This window comes from Triturus cristatus, chromosome 7, assembly GCF_964204655.1.
Source record: "Triturus cristatus chromosome 7, aTriCri1.1, whole genome shotgun sequence".
NCBI classification, from domain to species: domain Eukaryota; kingdom Metazoa; phylum Chordata; class Amphibia; order Caudata; family Salamandridae; genus Triturus; species Triturus cristatus.
The window spans coordinates 1,382,859,534-1,382,881,425 of NC_140590.1; the positions used below are offsets into that span (position 1 = coordinate 1,382,859,534).

The following is a 21,892-nucleotide window of genomic DNA, read 5'->3' on the forward strand; positions in this document are numbered from 1 at the left end:
GCGGGGTTTGCGGATGCGATAGGGTACTAAACATCAAGACAGCCATATTTATTTTGCTTATAAGGAAGTCCTGCTGTGGGAGGAATGTTTAGCAGTAATGCAGTGAAGTCATTAAAGTCAGATACGATGTAACGGTTTACAGTTTTTGCACTACATGCAGCCTTCCTCTAAGAAGATTAAGTTAGAAAGCAAGAACATAATTTGGCTGCGCCAAAGTAGATTTCAGCAACGCATGGTCATCACTCAGTAACAGTAGTGCTTGAAATCAAGTCAAATGTTTTTGGTACTATAAATGCGCTCCATTTACACATAAATTTAACAGGGGGAATGGGGCACAAGACTGAGAATGACCGAGAGAAACTGCACTGAGGTGTGCCACCTTGTACTACGTGGGCTGAATGCCAAGATGCCAGTACACAGGGACTTTACCTGACAGTCATATGTTTTTGGGCACTTACATGCATAGCGTGCTTCAAATGAACGGTTGGACAGAGGAAACTGATAATGATCTGTAACACAAAAGTTGAGGCCGGAAACAAGTTGGACAATACTAAGGCATAAGGGAGTCTAACTCACCAAGCAATACCTCTAAAACATTATGACTTACCTCTGACCAGTGCTTAATGTGCTGTTAACCTCCATTGCTGCAAGAAACAAAAGAGCAAATTATTATACTGTACCAAATTTACTGCATGTAGGTAAAGCATAGTCAGACACTTGAACTCACACAGGAAGAGTGACTTAATTGCACCGGAAATCTTCTTGAAAGCTTTTAGAATCATGCACATGCTAAGTTGGACTGCAAAGAAACATACATTCTCAGATGTATTCCCTTTAATATGTTCGTACAATATATATGGGGCATGAGGCAAAAACTTTCAGCCAATACATCCATAGCTAGATTTTTCATTTCAGGCACAATGAGATATGGTGATTTCGCAAGAATCAAACAGTCTGACAAGCAGGACAAGAAAAAAGTTACTAACTCCAGCATCCCACAGATTCACATCCATAAATTATTCCTAGACATCAGGGTGCTAACCCTCAGTAATCAAGAGTGTGTGTACACATTCACTGAAACCACACCGAATTAGCCATAGACTATATGTAGCAAATCCACCTTATTTTATGACCCAAACTTCGGTGAGTCAGGTGGAAACGGACCAAAAGGTGCTCTCAGACACAGGCTCTTTGTGCGCCAATCTCCCGAAAACAGCTTTGTGACTCATGTTTGTGCTCCGCTGCCCTCTATATCTTGTAGTATTTTTTTGCGACTGCGGCGTCCTCTACAGTCGCGTTGAAAATTAAAGAAGTACTCTGAGATGACTAAGTGGCACATTGTATAATGAAAACAGAGGGGAGAATCTGAGCTTTAGGGCTTGAGTGCAAAAGAACCTCAAAGGTCTGTAAGACATTTGTCTATGGGATACATGCATAAAACGATTATACATCAAAATCAATGAGGATTTGTTTAGCAACATCAAACACCACGGTGCCTAATAGGCATAGGATATACTTTTTATTGTTCAAATATGAAGTCACTCTGACCCTTCCCAACGGGCTGAGAAAGCAACCTGTAAACTGTGGCGTTGTCTGTCGCCGCACTAAGAAGCTAGTGTGGCACTGGGCAGAACAAAACAAAGTCGTGCGGCCTCTGTAATCGGCCGCCATGATTCAAGATGAAGTGCGGCAGAAGTAAAAAAAAAGTAACAAGCAGGCGCATGCATAAAAAAAGGCACGCTTATAAAACCAGGAGGAAGCGTGAACGTGCTGCGATGGCCAACCAGAAGGCTCACGTAGCGAAATCACCTGGGAGGGAACCAAGCTGTGTGAATGCATTGGGAGGATGAGCAGATGGCCAAACAGAGGGATCCATTTCTGAATTCCGCTGGGAGGGAACCAAGCACCCAAAAACTGAACAATTACAACAAACGCACCAATAAAAAGCCTGCATTTCTGAATAGCACAACAAAGAACCAATGGCAAACGAGAGGCGTGCTTGAAGCTCATATTCAGGATCTCTGGGAGACTACAACTGCAGTACAAGCCAAAGGACCACACGAGGTGGATGTAGAGAACATTAAAAAGCAAATAACTAAAGGTCGAAGGGAAGGAGCTCCAAGTCCTAATAGTATACCTGCAGTGGTGTTCAAAGATGATCCAGCTTTATGGGCAGAAACTTTAACATTGGTGTTTACACAGATCAGAAACGCTATTACTCTGCCTGCGTCATGGAGAGGTTCAATGATATCCCAATTTTCAGGAGAGGCGACAGATTTGTTCCAGCAAATTATCATCTAATCGCCTTGATTGACAATGACGCCAAATAATTTGCTGGAACTGTGACTGATGAGTGTTAAAAGTAAAGAGCAGGAAACAGAGCAGGTTCCAAGCATTACTTTATTGGCCATCTAACTCTCCTCAACAACTGTCATCTCACAACATTCCAACACAAGCTTCAGCAGAGCATTCCAAGGTACGGAGAAGGGGAGGGGAAGGTGGAACGTATCAAGGAGAAAACAGAGATAGATTTTAAAACATCTCCCTTATTTACTAACAGAAAACACATTAGATTTTACAGTCTTGTCACAGCTCCAAAATTGTCCATTTTCAAGAAGGACCACAATTTTAAATGTTTTGGCTATATGACAGGGAGGGTAGAACTTGCTTTGGCTGTTTGGGCCCTTAACGCTCTTCTTCACCTGCACCACATCGCCTACCCTCCACCCTGGAGCTTTGAGTCTGTTCTTTTTGACATACCCAACCTTGTATATCGCCTGGTGCAGTTTGACCTTTTCACTAGCTTCCACATAATTGGGATTTGCCACATTGCCACCCTCCAGCCAACTGGGGTTAAGTTTAGTACATGGTTCTCTCCCCCTGAGGGAAACAAAGGGGGAAATTCCTGTTACCAGATTGGGGGAGGTGTGATTTGCCCACAAACAGTCACGCAGGGATGATTCTAATTCCCAACCATTTGTAGAGGCTAGCTGAATGTGTTCCTTAATAAGCCTATTGGTCCTCTCTACCAGGCCATTGGCCTTGGAGCAGTACAGGACAGTCTTCTCATGCTTAATGTTAAGTTTGGCTAAAAAGTCAATCATATGCTGCAACGTAAACTGTACCCCATTGTCCGTGACTAGGGAGGATAGTATAGCCTCCTTCGTGAAAACGTCCTTGAGGAACTCAAGAACGGGACGGGTGTTGATGCGATGCACACATTTGTGTGTGATCCAATGGTAAGTGTAGTCAACTAAGACTAACATCAACCTCTTCTGAATACCCAAATTGTCCATAGGTCCGATGATGTCCATGGCCAGCTTGCTCCACGGCTTTTGGGGTACTTCAACTGGGGACAGAGGTGCCTTGCGTATGGATTTGATTTGTCGCTCTTGGCACAGCTAATACAATCCTTCACTAGTTGCTCTACCATAGCGTCCGTTCTAGGGAACCAGAATTTCTTCGTCACTCTTTTTTTAGTAAAGCTGCGCCCTAAGTGTCCTACATGTGCTAGTTCCACTATTCTATTTCTGAGGCTTACTGGTGGTACAATGATATTTTGACGGTATACTCTGTTTCCTATAGTGCCCAATTCATATCGGACTTTCCAGAAGTCCTTGAGATTATCCTCTAGATCGCTGCACTTGCTAGGCTATCCTTCCCTCATTATCGCTTTAAGATTGTGTAAGTCTTTATCCTCTTCCATTCCTTTTTTCTATTCTTCTTCCGTCAGTGCTGGCTCGTCCACCACCATGATGGGACTGTCTAACATTTCTTCGGGTTGTTCAGTTTGCGAAGGAGCGCTCGACAGGTTATCGGCAATTTTGTTGTCCTCACCAAGGACATATTCAACTCTAAAGTTGAAATTCTCCAGTCCCAAGATCCATTTTCCTAGCCGGGCAGTGCAGTTTTCCATCCCTTTCACCGTAAAGATGAAAGTGAGTGGCTTATGGTCTGTACGAAATGTAAAATTCAAACCCCACAGCAAAAACTTTAAATGCTTTACTGCCCAGAAACATACCAGTGCCTCCTTTTCAATTACAGAGTAATTACTCTCTGCCTTAGAAAGGCACCGGGAAGCAAAGGCAATTATCTTTTTTTCCCTTCCCATCTCTTTGTGAAAGGGTGGCCCCTAGCCCCTTTTTGGATGCATCGGTGGTAAAGATCTTCTTTTTTGTGGGGTCAAAAGTGTCTAATGCAGGAGAATATAATATCTCTTCCTTCAGGGTATCTACAGTGCACCTGTGCTGGTCATGCCATCAAAATCCTTGTTCCTTTTTAACAGCTAACGTAAAGGTTCACACTTAGAAGCAAAATCCTTGACGTACTTGGCCATGTACTCCATTAGACCAAGGAAGGACTTAAGTTCATCCTTATTCTAAGGGTAAGGTGCGTTTTTGACAGATCTCAGAAGGTTGTTTTTTGGTCTAAATCCTTGCTCGGAAATTGAATGTCCAAGGTAGTCGACTGAGGTCACCTTAATTTGACACTTGGGACTTCTGCACCGTCAACCCCGCATCCATCAGCTTCTTGAATACAAGTCTGAGGGTGCAGTCGTGGTCTTCCACTGTGCGACTGTACACCAGGATATCATCCTGGAAGCACATTGTAAGGTCTACGTCTTTTAGGATCTGGGGCATGATCTTCTGGAATACCGCTGCAGCGGATGCCAGCCCAAAAGGCATCCTCTTGAACATGTAAGCTCCCTGGGTGGTTATGAAAGCAGTGTGGGGCCTTGAGTCAGGGTGCAGGTCTACCTGATGGTAAGCCATAGACAGATCAATGACACTAAAGAATTTTGCCTGACCCATGGTGCTGAGCATCTCATTTATGTTGAGGAGTGGGTACCTCTAGACCCAGATGTTCTTGTTGAGGCTTTGTAAGTCCACACACAAACGGATGCCCACCCCACTGGCCTTGGCTGCGATTACAATGGGCGCCAAACATTCAGACATGTCTACCGGTTGTATGATCCCCATCGTGCACAATCTTTCAACTCTCTTTCCAAAGTCTCCCTCATTTGGTGTGGTACTGGACGCAACTTGTGTACAGCTGGTTTAGCATTTACCTTGAGTTGAATTCTGTGCTGGAAATCACAAAGGAGTCGCAACCTGTCTTCGAACAGTTTTGGAAACTCATCACAGATGTTGGCATTGGGCAAAATGTCATCAGTCAGCAGAACTTGTTCTTTCTTATTGGGGTTTAGGATGATACCCAGTTCTTTTTGGTGCTGCTACCCTAACAAATTTGATCCTGTCTCTACGATATACACTTTGCCTACGGTGTTTCTCCCCTTGAATTCGATCTGCATCTCTTTCATACCCAAGAGGGGTATGGGTTCTTTGTTATAGCCTGTGGGGAAGATGTCGGGTTCCTGCAAAGCTTTGCTTCCGTGGTTGTCTATGCATTCGAAATCTCTACAGTTCAATAATGTAAAAGAAGAACGTGAGACGACAAATATGGTAACAAATTTGTTGTTCAACTTCACCTCACATTTGGGATAAATTACATTACAGTACCAGTATTTTCTTTAAGTTGGAAAATGTACTTCCCCTCACTGGGCATGACACATTTTATTTCTTTACTCATGGTACCCTCTATACTCACACCCTCGCCATGATGGGGTTCACCTTCTCTGCACACCCTTGCAAAAGGTCCCCTCCTATTGCATTTCTTGCAAATAACGCTCCTAGCTGGGCAATTTATGTTGTTAGCAAGATGGTTGCCACTACCACACCTGTAGCATCTGTCATTTCTTTCATTGCCTGGAGGTTTGTACACATTATTTTGCACCTTATTTATTCCACTCATCTCCACTTCATCTTGAATATTAGCTACCACTTTAACGCATTTGGCAGTGTGTTCTACTGATTGAGCAATACTCACAGCTTCCCGAAGACTGGGACTCTTGGCTAACAGTTTTTCTTGGATGCGTAAATTGCTAGTGCACCGCACCAATTGGTCTCTAATCAAAGTCTGTCAAGTTGCCAAATTTGCACAATTGGGTGAGACCTCTCAACGCTGCAACATAGTTGGTAACTGACTCTTGTTTTCCCTGGGACCTGTTGAAAAATGTGTGCCGTTCCAACACTACATTTATTTTGTCCCCAAAGTGTGTCTCCAACTTTATCATGGTAGTAGCAAAAACGTCCATACCTTCAACTGCCTCACCATTGAAGTTTTCTGGTTCGGGCAAAGTTTCACGAATTTTGTGCCCCGGTACACCCAAATTGTGAAGGAGTATGTGCTGTTTGCGCATGGAAGTGAACCGTTCACCCCCTATGGCAATAAGGTACGACTCAAAAAGTTTGACCCATTCCTTCCAGCATATCTCAGGTTCTCCTATTTCATTTAGAAATTAAAGTGGTTGGATCATGCTTGCCGCAGCCATCATGGTATTATATAGGGTTACCCAACAGTCGCGATGATGAAAAGATGGTCTGGAAGTCAGTGACCCAGTGGAAAATTCCTGTTGAACGGGTTAGTTGCACTCTCTAAAGCCCAGTAATGTGGTAGAACCAGGAAGGATGGCAGCACAAACCTTGCACAAAAAGCAGCACTGCTCCCTAACCTTCAATTGAAAATCCGTGTGCCAGGTTCAGGGAGTTCAAAAAAGGTCTCCAAAACTGGACAATGTCATTTGCCTAAAATACCATGGAAAAGTATGCTGTAATGTACTTACTGTGCTTCTCTAGTACATATGCAGATGACACTTTTTACACCCAAATCCTCATCCGGATGAAAAGCCCCCACTCTACTTCCTCTAGTGGAGGGAGAAAGTACCTACGATCGCTGACGATACTTGCACGCACACCCCATGGAGCGGTGTCTCCTCACTGCAACATCTCATATCGCTGTCAGCTGGAAGGACTAACTTGCTATGGTAACCGGAAGCTTCTTCACGAGTCGGATTGACTCAAAAGGCCAAACACGAGCACTGAGGGCGCTGCCAGGCAACTGCGCATAAACAGGGAAATCGTGTCTCCTCACGGCACCTGTTCGCACACGCTCACAACGCTGCCTCAAATACGCAGGACTGAGAGGAGCGCTCGTCGCGGTCAGGACTCCCTGCAGGCGTTGACTTACTCGCTCCTCATCGCCTCACACATGCGGCAGTGTAAAGCTCTCCACACAATGGTGAAAAGCAGAGTCTGCTCCCGCTGGTTCCACAACACGCGATGGCTCACTCAAGCGACCCCATGGCCCGGCAACCAGCTATACCTTAGCCACACACAATCAGGAGTCCGCGATGCCACCGCCCATGTTTCACTGACGTACGTGAAGGATCATAGCAAGGGACTCACCGCTACACTGCCACGCCGTGAGTTTTTGACTCTGCAGCACTGCCGGCACAATTCTTCAAGGATGTTTTGAAACTCTCTCGTACTTGCAAAACCTCTCACTTGTGCCCAGTCTGACCTCTGCCATATGAGTCCACGTAGAATTCTGTACGCTGGATGCTGCTCCTCTACTTATCTAAAGGTAAGATAGTTCAATTCTGTTTCAACGTAGTATTCTTCTTCCATTATTGTAAATGGAGAGAGCACACAGAGGGGAAATGGCCAAAACTGCCCCCTTCGCAGTAACTCGTCGCAAAAAGGAAAGCGCAGGAAACGGAGCAGGTTGAAAGCATTACTTTATTGGCCATCCAACTCTCCTCAACAACTGTCATTTCACAACATTCCAACATAAGCTCCAGCGGAGCATTCCAAGGTACAGGGAAAGGGAGGGGGAGGTGGAACGTACCAAGGAGAAAACAGAGAGAGATTATAACAAAGGGCTAACTGCATGGGCCTCCAGGAACGCCATTATACCATATAACCAGACTGGCTTCTCAAAAACATCTAGCACGATCACAAACATTCTGAAAATCTCTCTTCTAATGGATGCTGCCTGTGCTTCCAACACACTAGCTATTCTTCTGCTACATTGATTTCAAAGCAGCCTTTGACTGAGTCAATCGGGCGGTTGTGGCTGAAGCTATTAAGCTGTAGAATACCACAATACCTGCTTAACATGCTGAATACGCTCCATAGTAACACATGGGTACACGTCAAATTCTATATAGCAAAGCATCTCTCCAGAAAAATCCCAATCACTTGCGGTTAAAAACTGGGATGCATCTTGGAACCGACCCTCTTCAACCCTTTTTTTGACAGACCTGACCGAGCAACTACAAGATTGTAACTCATAAGCTCCCAAATTAGGCAGCAAGACGATATCCAATTTTCTCTATGCCAATGACGTGGTTCTGGTCAGTCGCACCCGGGTGGGGACGACAACGGCTGCTGGGCAACATTAATGCCTATTCTCTTGCCAATGGCCTGACAACCTTGATTAAACACAAACCATGGCTTACACAAATAAGATAACTCAAACACCAGGCTCGAAAGCACAGTGGAATACAAATACTTCGGGGTCATCATTGATAAGAAAGGCACTCTCACAGCCCAGAAAGAGGTGATGCAAAGGAAAGGGCCGGCTCTGGCTATAGCACTTAAAAACCTGATGAAAAAAACTTGTTGGCTCTTCACTGAAGCCCCACTACGAAGTAGTGCTAGCTAAACTTCTACCAACAATCTCCTACGGAAGCAAATGTTTAAGAGGTCAGGATGCTACTACATTAGATGCCTCAGTGGTTCGGGCTTACAGAATCATCTTCCCACTGCCACGCTACACCTCACCAGCACAGATAAGGCTGGAATTTGGTTTGATGAAACAGGAGCTAGCCATGCGCAGAGCACATTTAATATGCTGGAACAAGATCCAGACGCCGATCCAAATACTTAAAATCACATGCTATGGAAAGAGCTACAGGATCACAACACGTTGCTGGCAAGAGCTTACTTGCAAGAAACACTCAACCTCATAGGCCTCACACAACTCTGGGGTATGCCCATTAGCTTACTGGCATGTAAGCGTCTGGTTTGGAAGACACTAAAAAATCAATCTGTAAATGAGGACAAAGCCGCCCTATCAAACAGAGAAAATGGGTGGATGACACTTAACTATAAAGGTCTCGCTCTACAAAAGTATTATGCTACCGGGTATCTAGCCTTCATCAAGCTGCAGTTCTTAAGATATCAGCTTGGGTTACTACCCGTAAAAGACCATCTAGCACCCTGGCTGTGTGGACATCTCCCCGATGCCTGCCTCCTCTTTGGGATCAAGAAGGAAGACCTGCTACATCTAGTCTGCTCTTGTAAAACGGTGCAAGATGAAAGGAGTCAGCTACTGACCAGGGTCTTCAACCAAAGGTGAACTTGTTCGAGAGGGTAGGCGGTCCTGGCCTGCTTTGCCTCAGGGGACCCTCAGCTGAACTGTCGCTTCGTCAAATTTCTGCTGATGGCTGAGAAAAGATTGACCCACAACACAACTCCCCCAAACATGCTGAGTCAATCTGCAACGTAGGCACAATGGAAGATCCACTTTTCCCCAAAAAAACACTTTAAACTGCATACTATGTACTTACAACATTCTTATTAGGAAAAGTGGGACCTTCCAATAGGCAGCAGAACCAGGTCATGGAATTTTAGAAATCGTATCTATAAAACTGATACCCTCCACTATGTGTTCAAAGACAAAATTTTAAACCTTGAACTCTACATGTTCTGTCTAAAATGGCTCTTTTAAATGACTTAACACACAGCAATATGCAATTTTATCTGTCACAACTTTACTGCGATGGTTTTAAGTAACTTAGCAATTATTTAATGAACTTGAACATATTCAGGAAACAGCATTTCTTTCAGACAGCACATGCATGCTGCCTACCTAGGCTTGACCTAAAAAGTTAGGAAACAAACTTTTTGTTCCTGGTGAAATGACAAAAGGACTTCTAAAATAAAGCATGGATTGGTGTTTTAAATTACCTTATCCTTAGAGAACATAATTAAGGGAGGTTGTACCAGACAGGTTTGAATTTTCCCTAATCATTTGGCGGAGGCTATTGCCAGCAGGAAAAAGGTAATCCATAGGATCATCTGCCACAAAGACTTGAGGGTAGGTTTGAAAGATCATCTTAAAAGAGCCTCCAATACAAGTAACCAATCTAAAGTAGGGGACTGTTTGGGCAGTGGAGAAAAATTCTGAATAATCCTCTAACATATTCATTTATTATTCTTGCAGAAAAAGAAGGGGTTTAAATGAAGATGGTGAGATAGCTGCAGATGAACTTTCAACTGGAAGAGTTAGAACGTCCAGCTCCAGCTAATTGGAGTTCGTGGAAGGAAATCTTAAGGGCTCATGGAGTGGACTCAGGAGTACACATCTGCCCAGATGCGGAACCTCTTCCACTTCAGAGTGCAAGTTCAATTCGTAGAATCAGCCTTTGCTGCCCTCAGGAATCTAAGACATTCCACAGGTTTATTTCACAATCCAAATTCTATGGCTGAATCAGCCAAGCGGTTATTTGGAGGGACGCTGGGTTTGATGGAACACCTGGCTGTGACCTTTAATCAGTAGGCAAGAATATGCCTTTAAATAGATAAGTGTGTCCACCAATACGTCTCACCAGACTGTGTACCAGAAATGTCTGGCCCATGCAGGGGCCAACTGGATGAGACATGAGAACCTTGGTATGACTTTCTATAGGATCGTGGGAGACAGTGGAATTGCTGGAAGATGTAAACAAATATCCCTCATCATGGCATCTAAGCTGCTACCTCTTGGGTTCCTGGACAACACCACCTGCTTGCGAAGAGTGGACACTAAGTATTCTTTAGCGATTTGAACAGATCTTATTAAGGAGTTCCCCATTTCTGAAACACTATGTCATTCTGCTGAGACCATCTGCCTACACACTGTAGTCCTGTACACATTCTACAGTACCTCTGGGCAGAATACTCAATAACACAGGCATTGTGTAATTTGAGATTTCCTTATTGCTTGACCATGTAATGTAAATTCGTCATACTGGTTTTCCTTATTAATATGTCTTGGTTCTGAACATGTGGCAGTGTAACTACTCTCAGGTGGATATGAAAGTGAATGAATGATTTTCAATCTTTTCCATTGTCTAAACATTTAATAAATGCTAATTTTTGTATTTTTGATAAATTTAGCGTTGTTCTTTGGTTCTTTCTGAGAATTATTATATATGTAAGAGCATTAATTATGGTCTACATTTTGGTTGCCTTAAATCTGTACATTTATTTACTACTCTCAGGTCTAACACCTTTATATGGAGAGAATACACTTGTTGGTACAAGACTGCACTCTCTTGCATAGGGGTGTCTCATGCTTGTAGGGAAGCAATAAAATGAAGCTGTGAGTTTTGAATAAGCAGATCTACCTGTGCAATGGTGCTGTTCCAACATCCACCACAAAAGTGCTTTCTTTATGAGCGTAGATGTTACTGCAGGCTCATCTCAACGTCTGTTGTCTTTTAGCTACTCTGGGTCTAACTGTATTTTCAGAAGGCGCATCTGCAAACGACAATGAGGGGCTAGAAGAACGCACAATGGCATCATGGCCGGCAACACTATGAATATGTGAGCTGCCCGTTTGAATTTTTTTACTAGGCCTATATTGAAGTGCAATAAAGTTTTTGCACAAGACATATTTCCTTCTGCTTTGTTCTGTCAGGATGCTCACAGACAGACTGACAGATAACAAGATGTTTTTTAGGTCGAGCCTGGGCAGCGCATGCGCTGCTCTGCGGCATGATGTAATGGAGTATGGAAAGAAGGCCTGCCCACTCTCCGCTCATATTTCTCATCGGCTTGTGTAATTGCCCTTCGTTATGCTGGCTTCTGATTCGTTAATAGGTTTGTTAGTCCCTCCTTAGTACTGCCTTGTCTTCATTTGTAACCTAGCAAACACAAGGAGATGATGGATGGAAGGCTGAAACTTTTCAGAGACTGACCCTCAGGCACAGATCTGGGTTGAATCCATCATCATTACTCTGATGTTGACTTTAGTAATCATCAGAGACAGCCGATTCATCACTCTCCTGTTTGGATGCTTCAGGAAAGACAGGAAGAGGGTCAGTTACGACTGGTCCAAGTAAGAAGCAGTGAGAGGCTCAACTTCTTCAGGAGGAGGTGGCAAAGGTTTAGGGGTCACAGGTTGTGACCTGTAGGAACAACTGGCTGAAAGTGTAATTTTGACTTTTGTGATGACTATCGTTGACAGTCATGAATATGAGATGAGAGTTCTTTCACATCAATTTGAAGAGGAAAAGGTAACTGTTAATAAAGTGAATCTCAAAAATGGAAGGCATGATGAAACCTCTTTCCATGTCCAACAAATTACCTTCAGCAATCCCCCAAAAACACAATGCCAGAAACACGAATTAATGAACATTACTAGTCTTTACAGTGCTCGTTATGCAATTGTTACAATCGGTTGAAAAAGAACCTCACTGATACACAATGATGAAGAAACATCTGCAATGGAGACACTGCAAGAATTTCCACTATCTCCATTCTTGTAGCATCTATTCATGAGAGTCGCTGCTTAATAAACCAGTTTGTAAGCAGCAAGACCTACAATACTAGTCTACTACACAGTTGTCAATGTTTCTGCCCATGAAACAGAACTATATAGCTGCTGCCTAATAAAACCGTCGGTAATGATTGGTTCCAAATGACTACCTTCCTTACAGATACTCATGTTTGCACAGAGTTATAGCAATGCATCTCGTACATTAAAAAGTGGATGTTGGAAAGCTACCTTCTGCGCAACCAGATCAAAATTGAGAAGCTGACTTTAGGCTGTCCCAACCATATGAGGGACCGAAATTACAAGTATGCCCCTCTTTTTTGACCCACGTACCTCTCTTTACCTCCATCCACAATCTCTGCATCATGTAAGCACTCCAAGTTAAAAAACACAAAACAAAAAATAAAAGCAGAGGGTCTCAAAACACTGCATATGCCTGCTAGTCAATCAGACAAAAACCAAAGCCCTTGCACTTATACCTTGAAGGCAGCTCCAGCAACGGAAAAAACACAGTAAGGCTCAGCTAGACCCACTGTCTGGCTATCATCTGCTTAGTGCACAGAAGTGGCAATAAGGCAATATCATAGCTCTCTACACAACTAAATGAGTACTTTTGACTCCACAGTAAGCCTTATTCTTCAAACGCAATTAGGTCACAAAATGTATATATTACCATCGATGCTTGCTCTGCCCTACCCGAACTATCCTGCAGCGCACCTTCAGTAGTGGGTTGGGCTCTGTAAGCCCCTTAAATGCACACATTACTCAATTAACACTTGCCCTGTTAAAAAAAGCCCATAAAGTAGAAGTTGCACTTAGATTTCAGATAAGCAAATGAGACCATGTTTCAGAAGTGAGGAAGTCTACCAGTTGCGTCCACTATAAAATGTTGCTTACTCCACATTGTGCAACTAGGCACATTTCCAACATACTTAGCTATTTTTACTATGCTCCTGCTCTGCATCGCTCTTCCATCATTGATAATCTCCGAAGTGTGGAACAAATAAAAAGCACTTACTGGAGATAGTGAATTACATTCATATAGAATCATATTATAGAATTCAACACTGCTGAAAATGTCAAGAAACCTTCCTTAAATCGCTTTTCGATGTGTGATGGGAGAGCTAGTTCACCGAAGAGGTTCAGTCGGCAGCATGCACTTTATTAGATAGCCAAATGGAAGTTGACGTAGGGGTTCCTGGATTTTCTATGGTGTGGTGTAGTCTGCAACAGCTGGTATTGTCAATTGTCACTGCTCATCTTCATTGCGAGACTGAAGGATGAGTGCATAAAACGGTAAGAGAGAGGATATCGGATTTATGACGGCAATCCTCAGTTTCATCATCTGCCTCATCTCTTGATATATCTGTAGGTAACTGAGACACCAGTGAAACACAAGCAAAGAGGATGAACTGGGAATCAGCGGTTTATAAATACCTTATTATTATACTTCATATCACAGTCTTGATCAAAGTGTTCTAAATTAAAAGTATTGCTTGCTCTAAATGAAAATAAACTAAATTTTCTTGCAAGATGCAAGGCCTTGTTGGCCATACTGAGATTAAAAATCGCTACAACTTGCGTCAGCATTTAACGTCGTGAGATGTATATTGCTGTCGAGAAAGTCGTCCCAATGGAGGTCTCTGTGGTTTTTTATTTGGTCCACAAACAGAATAGAAACTTTAGGAAAGGAAATCCATTTGAGGTGTTTGAACAGTAACATTTTGGTGACTATATATCCTCTCCTCTGTATTATGTTGTTGAGTTTGTCAGTGTTCAATCCGGATTCCGGACTCCGATTTACACATACCAAATGGAATTACATCTGGAGTCAAGGACACCCATCACCTTTATAAAAATGCATGGTTCATATTAAGTTAGCAGAATCTGGCTTCGACCCAATTTATTTTTGTGAGAGCAATGTATTGTATTTTAAGGATACTAATGAATCTGTCAAATGTTTCCTGAACGATGTAATATTGCTCACCAAAGGTGACAAATACACATGTACACATTCATGTTGTATGTGAAGACTAGAGTAGTCTTGAGACGTAGACTTCCATTTGAAATTCTAAAATAAAATTGATAAAAATGGAGGTAATAATTTGGGACCAATCATTACTGGAGAGGTCATATGGGTGAAACACGCCTTCCAAGAGGCAAAAAACTGAAAAATGCCCCAAAATCCAAAGGAACACAGCAACTGCTTTCATTTCGTAGTCTGTGCAATTTGGAAACTTATAGAACGTGTTGCCAATAGGGTGGGGATCTATTAGTAGCTAATAAAGAAAGGAATGCGATTTTTAGGACAATCCTACCAGACAGCGCAAGACGTGTCTTTGCAAAAAAACATATCGTGGGCTTACCAAGAACAACAGGGGATTGGAGCCTGCCCATTGATTGGCTTTACTGTGACTCTTACTTACTATTGGATGACTGTGCTTGTTTCAGACTGTCCATCTTGTGTATGTCCCTCCCATTGAGCATATCCTCATTAACATCTCTTTGATTGGCTGGTTTTTATGCTTTCCCTGCTTAGTTTTAGGAACCTACTTTTTGTTAAAGCACTCCATGAGAGTACATGTGTTTTCCAGCTGTCTCCCACCTGTGTTTTTCTTCCATCTCTATGTTACCTTCTCTTGCCTGTCTCTCGCTCACCAGCACTCATGTTGCTGTCTCACCTGTGTGCATCTCCTCACCCTCCACGTTGCTCTTTCGCCCGTGTTCTCTCTCTAATCTAAATATTTGTGCTTTGTGAAAGTATTTACTGATCTTCATAAAGACACTGCTTTGTATACTTCTACAGACAGCATGCTACCCAACAGTGCCATAACCTAATTTATCAGGTGTGAGACCGGCCTCACGGCGTTGCCCTCTCCATCGTCCCGCCAACCTGCAACCACCCTCAAGACACGACATCCCCGACTCCGGCCGCCCCAGCCACCCCCGATCCACGGGCCGGCCAGAGACCTGACGGACTCAACACCCTACCACGCATGCCCAACCGAGGGAGCGGGAACCCTCGAGCCAGACCCAGAGGCGCCAGCCCAGTCACACCTCGGGTCGCCTTCCCCGGGAGGACTCAATCGGCCACCAGGCCCCTGGGGAGCAGGCGCCTCCCCTACCGAGCGTCTGGGGTCCCTCCCAGACCCACCTGAAAAGACCAAAGAAGTGAGCGGCAGGAAATCCCGCCGAACCCCCTCCGTCACCCCAGTCCCCCCTCTGCGAGCACTCCGGACTTCAAAGAACCAGCGGAGTATAACAAGGGGTGCCGGAGGAACAAGGACAGAGAAGACCTGGAACCATCTGAGCCTGCTGACGCTGTCGCGGCTCCTGAACGCTGAAGTCACCTGGGCTTGCTGAGTGACTCGCGGCCTCTTGCTATTGAACCATCTGAGCCCTGCGGACGAGGTCGCGGCTCCCGAACCCTGATCCACCTAGGCCTGCTGAGTGACTCGCGGCCCCCCAGCTGTTGAACCATCTGAGCCCTGCGGACGGAATCGCGGCTCCTGAACTCCGACCACCTGTGCCTGCTGAGAGACTCGCGGCGCTCCCCTTGAGGACGACTCGATAAGAGATCGCCCAGAGACACGACACCCTCCAGCTCGAGGATTGTGAGCTTCCGCAGGGTATTTCGCAGAGACACTATCTTGAAAGACTGTCCCGCTACCCCCCATTCCCCACGACTGATTGGTGGTACGTCGTGCCACTGCTGTACTATTTGCCTTTGGGTCATAAAGATCCCTGAAATCATCGATAAAAGAACTTATCGTCCTACAAAGAATACGTGTGGTGTCCCTCTGTTCACAGTGCAGATCAGGGTGTGCGCGCCTGGTTCGGCTTACTTGGGAGAGGTGGGTCAAAGGGGTGGGCAAGACGTGTATCGAACCCCCTTCCGGCGGACGCCTTTCCAACATTTGGTGGCAGACGACGGGATCCGAGCCGACACCGAAAGAGAGCGTGCAGTAAACGACTGACGCACTACCAAACAGAAATGGAAGGAGAAACCTCCCTGGGTGCCACAGGTACCGAAATAAGCTCACCGTTCCGAGAAGATCAATTGGACTATTACACGCATAGAGAACTAAAACAGTTTTGCAAAGACCTTGGCATCGCTACCACCGGACTGAGCACAAAGGAAGACTACCAGAAGGTACTGAAAGCCTGGGTCGAGACAGGGGCGCACCCGACCCAAACGGAAAGAGACTCTACCCATGAACAAACAAGCACCCCGGCGAGAAACAACGGGCCAGAGGGGAACCTGTCCTCCGAGGAACTAGCGGACCGAGAGAGAAGCCGCAACCACGAACTGGAACTGGCAAAACTAAAAATCGAGGGAGAGATAAAACTGGCAGAGAAGAAGTTAGCCGTCGAGCAGTTACGGCTACAAGGGGAACTCGAAGAGAAGAGACTCCAAAGGGAGCACGACGAAAAGAAACTCCAGCTAGAACATGAACGCGGCCTGAAGGAAATTGAGTGGCGGGCTAGACACGAAAAGTCACAGCCGCCCGGGAATCCCCAGCCCGCTCCCGCCGGGGAAACCAAAGTCCACATCCCCAAGGATGTGGTCAAGGAGTATTATAAGAACGATGATATCCAGCAGTGGTTTAAAGCCTACGAAGTCGCCATGACCTCTCACCGAGTCCCGCAGAAGGATTGGGGGGCTGGCCTATGGGGCCGGTTCTTAAGCGAAGGAAGGGACACTCTGCTCGATCTGCCCTCCGCGGTCATGAACTCCTACAGCCACATGAAGGAAGCCCTCGTGGGCCGGTACGGACTCACCCCCGAAATGTACCGACAACGGTTCCGAGATTGCAAAAAGATACCGGGCACCACGTGGGTCGAATACGTGAACTTTTACAGCCGAGCTCTGGACGATTGGATCAAGGGCAGCAAGGTCTCCACCTTCGAAGAACTGTTCGATCTGATCGCCTGGGAACATTTAGCGGCCAATTGCTTTATAGAACTGCGCCAGCATCTCCTAGACAGTAAACTCACCGACCCTAGGAAGCTGGCTGCTGAGGCTGATCGTTGGGTGAACACCCGGGCCACCCGGGGCCCCGTGGGGGACTACGGCCGCAACAGTCAGGGTCCCCCCCGCCAGAGGGGCGGAGGGAACCACGGCCGACCAAGAGACTTTGCCGGGGGGTCCTCCACCAGCCCCCCCAGCAGCCCACCAGCGGCGGGTTCGGCCCAGTCTCCAGCCAGCACCGGAGCCCCAGGACGACCAGGTCCACGAGCTAGGATCACCTGCTTCCGCTGCCAGCAGCCCGGACACTACGCCAATGACCCCCAGTGTCCCCAGTATCAGCGAACCACAACGACCAACCCCACGACCCGGCAGATGGCCTCCGTGGCTCTGGGGGAAGAAATGGAAGACTCCGAGGAATGGGAACCGGCGGCCATGGCCCTGGTCTCCCTTGGGGATCGAGAGATGGTCCCCGGGACACCCTTGCCCGCCAACACAGAGAAATACCGACAGCAGGTGACTATCAACGGCCACCGAGTCGAGGGCCTTCGCGACACCGGGGCAAGTGTCACCGCGGTCCACCGCAGCCTAATTTCCGAAGACCAGATCCTAGCCGGGGCCCTCTGTCCGGTCGTATCCTCCGACAATTCTGAGAGCCTCTGCCAGATGGCCCTGGTGGCCTTCGAGTGGGGAGGGGTCTCCGGAGAACTGAAGGTAGCGGTCCGGAACTCGCAGCCCGTAGACTGCCTCCTGGGCAACGACCTGGAAAATTCCCCGTGGGGGCAGGTAGAACGAAGAGCCCACCTAGAGATGATGGGCCTACCGGAATGGGTCTGCGCCACCACGCGCTCCATGACCGCACGAGTGGCCCCCTCCAAGGGCGGTGAAGCCCTCTTACCGAACACTTTCCCCGAGAACAGGGACCCCCTACCAGAAGCAGACAACCCTCCTTCCGAGGAAGAGGGAGACACTAACCCAGGGGAAGGACCGGAACCTTCCGCCCCAGAGGCCCCGATGGAACCCGAAGAACTGCCCGAGTTGGCCCAGTGGCACTGCGAAGGGGGGACCTCCCGCGAAGAGTTCTGCCAGGAACAGACCACTTGCCCCTCCCTCGAGGGACTTAGACAACAAGCCGAAGCCCAGGTCGCCGGGGATCAAACCGGAACCCATTGGGTTTATTGGGACAATGGCCTCCTCTACAGCGAGCAAAAGTCAGCCGAGCTAGGCGCAGCACGAGTACTGGTGGTACCCCTGCGGTTCCGGAGCCTCCTCCTGGGCCTGGCCCACGATGTACCCTTGGCAGGACACTTAGGCCAAGACAAGACATACCAGCGATTGGTGACCCACTTCTATTGGCCCAAGATGCGAGCGAATGTAGAAACACACTGCAAGTCCTGCCTCACGTGCCAGGGCAGTGGGAAGAGTGGCGGAAAACGCAAAGCTCCCTTACAACCGTTCCCCGTTGTAAGTACCCCGTTCGAGCGGGTCGGCATCGACATCGTGGGACCCCTGGATCCGAAGACCGCCCAGGGCCACAGATTCATCCTCGTCCTGGTGGACCATGCCACCCGCTACCCCGAGGCCATCCCCCTCCGCACCGTGACGGCTCCCGTGGTGGGCCGGGGGGCTCTCATGGGGATCTTCTCCCGGGTCGGATTTCCCCACGAGGTTGTGAGTGATCGCGGCACGAACTTTATATCCCGCTACATAAAGTCCCTGTGGCAGCAGTGCGGAGTCACGTATAAATTCACGACCCCCTACCACCCCCAGGGCAACGGCCTGGTGGAGCGCTTCAACCGAACTCTGAAGGGAATGATCCTGGGCCTCGAAGAGCCCCTGCGCCGGAAGTGGGACGTCCTCCTCCCTTGCCTCCTGTTCGCGTACCGGGAGGTTCCCCAAAAGTCTCTGGGGTTCAGCCCCTTCGAACTGCTGTACGGACATCCCGTTCGAGGGCCCCTAAAGCCTGGTCAAAGAGGGCTGGGAGACAAGCCCCCGGGGGACACCCCCAGATGTGTTCCGCTACATCCTGGCGCTCCGCAACCAGACGAGGAAGTTTAGGGAACTTGCAGAGGCTAACCTCGAGGCCAGCCAAGAAGAAATGAAGCGCTGGTATGACCAGAACGCAACCTTGGTCGAGTTCCAGCCGGGCCAGCAGGTTTGGGTCATGGCTCCGGTGAGACCCTGCGCCCTACAAGACAAATGGACTGGTCCATTCAAGGTGGTCGAACGGAAGAGCCAGGTCACGTATCTGGTCGACGTACAATCCCCACGGAACCCCCTCCGGGTCCTCCACGTAAACCGTCTCAAGCCCCACTTCGTAAGGACAGAACTGAGTTTGCTACTGGCCACCGATGAGGGGGCAGAAGAGGACACTGAACCCCTGCCCGATCTCCTGTGCACAAAAGAACTGGACGGTTCCGTGGAGGGTGTGAAACTGTCGGACACCCTCACTCCCCAGCAGGCCGACGACTGCCGCCAGCTGCTCGGACAATTCGCAGACCTTTTCTCCCTCATTCCAAGGGTGACCGACTGGTGTGTCCACGACGTGGACACCGGCGACTGCCCACCTGTGAGACACCGAGCCTACCGGGTGCCTGACCGGGTCCGCACCTGCATCAAGACCGAGGTACAGAAAATGCTCAACCTAGGGGTCATCGAGCCCTCCGACAGCCCCTGGGCCAGCCCGGTGGTTCTGGTCCCGAAGGCTGCCTCCCCAGGGGTCGCCCCCGAACTAAGATTCTGTGTAGACTATCGGGGGCTCAATGCGGTCACCCGCGCAGACGCTCACCCTATTCCCCGAGCCGACGAGCTCATCGACCGCCTGGGGGCCGCCCAGTTCCTCAGCACTTTCGACCTGACCTGCGGGTACTGGCAGATCGCTCTCACGGAAGGGGCGAAAGAGCGCTCTGCCTTCTCCACGCCAGATGGCCACTACCGCTTCAGGGTCATGCCGTTCGGGATGAAAAACGCCCCAGCCACGTTCCAGCGGTTGGTGAACAAGGTCCTGGCCGGACTCGAGGAGTTCAGCGCAGCGTACCTTGACGACATCGCCGTATTCAGCTCTCAATGGCACGAGCATCTCCAGCACCTCCGACAAGTACTAATGGCCCTGCGCCAAGCGGGCCTGACAGTGAAAGCCAGCAAATGCCAGCTAGGACAAGGCTCCGTGGTCTACCTGGGGCATCAGGTGGGCAGCGGCCAGGTCGCCCCTCTCCAGCCGAAGATCGATGCCATCAAGTCCTGGGAGCCCCCCACCACGCAGACAGAGGTTCGGGCCTTCCTGGGCCTTACGGGGTACTACCGGAGGTTCATTAAAAATTATGGTAGTATCGCAGGGCCCCTCACAGAGTTGACCTCCAAAAAGCTTCCGCAGAAGGTGCAGTGGACCCCCCAGTGCCAGCAGGCGTTCGACGCCTTGAAAACCGCCATGTGCACCGCTCCCGTACTCAAGGCCCCCGACTACTCCCGAGAGTTCGTGGTCCAGACCGACGCATCCGAACATGGCATCGGGGCCGTGCTCTCGCAGTTCGACGACAAGGGCATTGATCAGCCCATAGCCTTCATCAGCCGAAGGCTGCTGCCGAGAGAGCAGCGTTGGAGCACTATAGAGCGAGAGGCCTTTGCCGTAGTCTGGGCCCTCAAGAAACTGCGGCCCTACTTGTTCGGAACCCATTTTCGAGTACAGACGGACCACCGGCCCTTGCAGTGGCTAATGCGGATGAGGGGGGAGAACCCCAAGCTACTACGATGGTCCATCTCTCTCCAAGGGATGGATTTCACTGTCGAACATCGCCCCGGGACGGATCATGCCAACGCCGACGGCCTGTCCCGGTTCTTCCGCTTCGGCGAGGAGAACCCCCCAGTAGATGGGTAGTTCTCCACGCCTTTCAGCTGGGGGGGACGCGTGTGAGACCGGACTCACGGCGTTGCCCTCTCCATCGTCCCGCCAACCTGCAACCACCCTCAAGACACGACATCCCCGACTCCGGCCACCCCAGCCACCCCCGATCCACGGGCCGGCCAGAGACCTGACGGACTCAACACCCTACCACGCATGCCCAACCGAGGGAGCGGGAACCCTCGAGCCAGACCCAGAGGCGCCAGCCCAGTCACACCTCGGGTCGCCTTCCCCGGGAGGACTCAATCGGCCACCAGGCCCCTGGGGAGCAGGCGCCTCCCCTACCGAGCGTCTGGGGTCCCTCCCAGACCCACCTGAAAAGACCAAAGAAGTGAGCGGCAGGAAATCCCGCCGAACCCCCTCCGTCACCCCAGTCCCCCCTCTGCGAGCACTCCGGACTTCAAAGAACCAGCGGAGTATAACAAGGGGTGCCGGAGGAACAAGGACAGAGAAGACCTGGAACCATCTGAGCCTGCTGACGCTGTCGCGGCTCCTGAACGCTGAAGTCACCTGGGCCTGCTGAGTGACTCGCGGCCTCTTGCTATTGAACCATCTGAGCCCTGCGGACGAGGTCGCGGCTC

The 21,892-nt window shown here is 48.5% G+C and overlaps 1 protein-coding gene across 2 annotated transcripts in view; it reads right to left on the minus strand.

Moving 5' to 3' along the window:
* The window catches only part of NCOA6 (nuclear receptor coactivator 6), a 389,704-nt gene that overhangs the window by 58,544 nt on the left and 309,268 nt on the right, over positions 1 to 21,892 (minus strand). For both annotated transcript variants that reach the window (XM_085619104.1, XM_085619103.1), the window contains exon 12: positions 608 to 644. In XM_085619104.1, the coding sequence (XP_085475230.1) occupies positions 608 to 644 (37 nt within the window). The remainder of the gene's footprint in view (positions 1 to 607; positions 645 to 21,892) is intronic.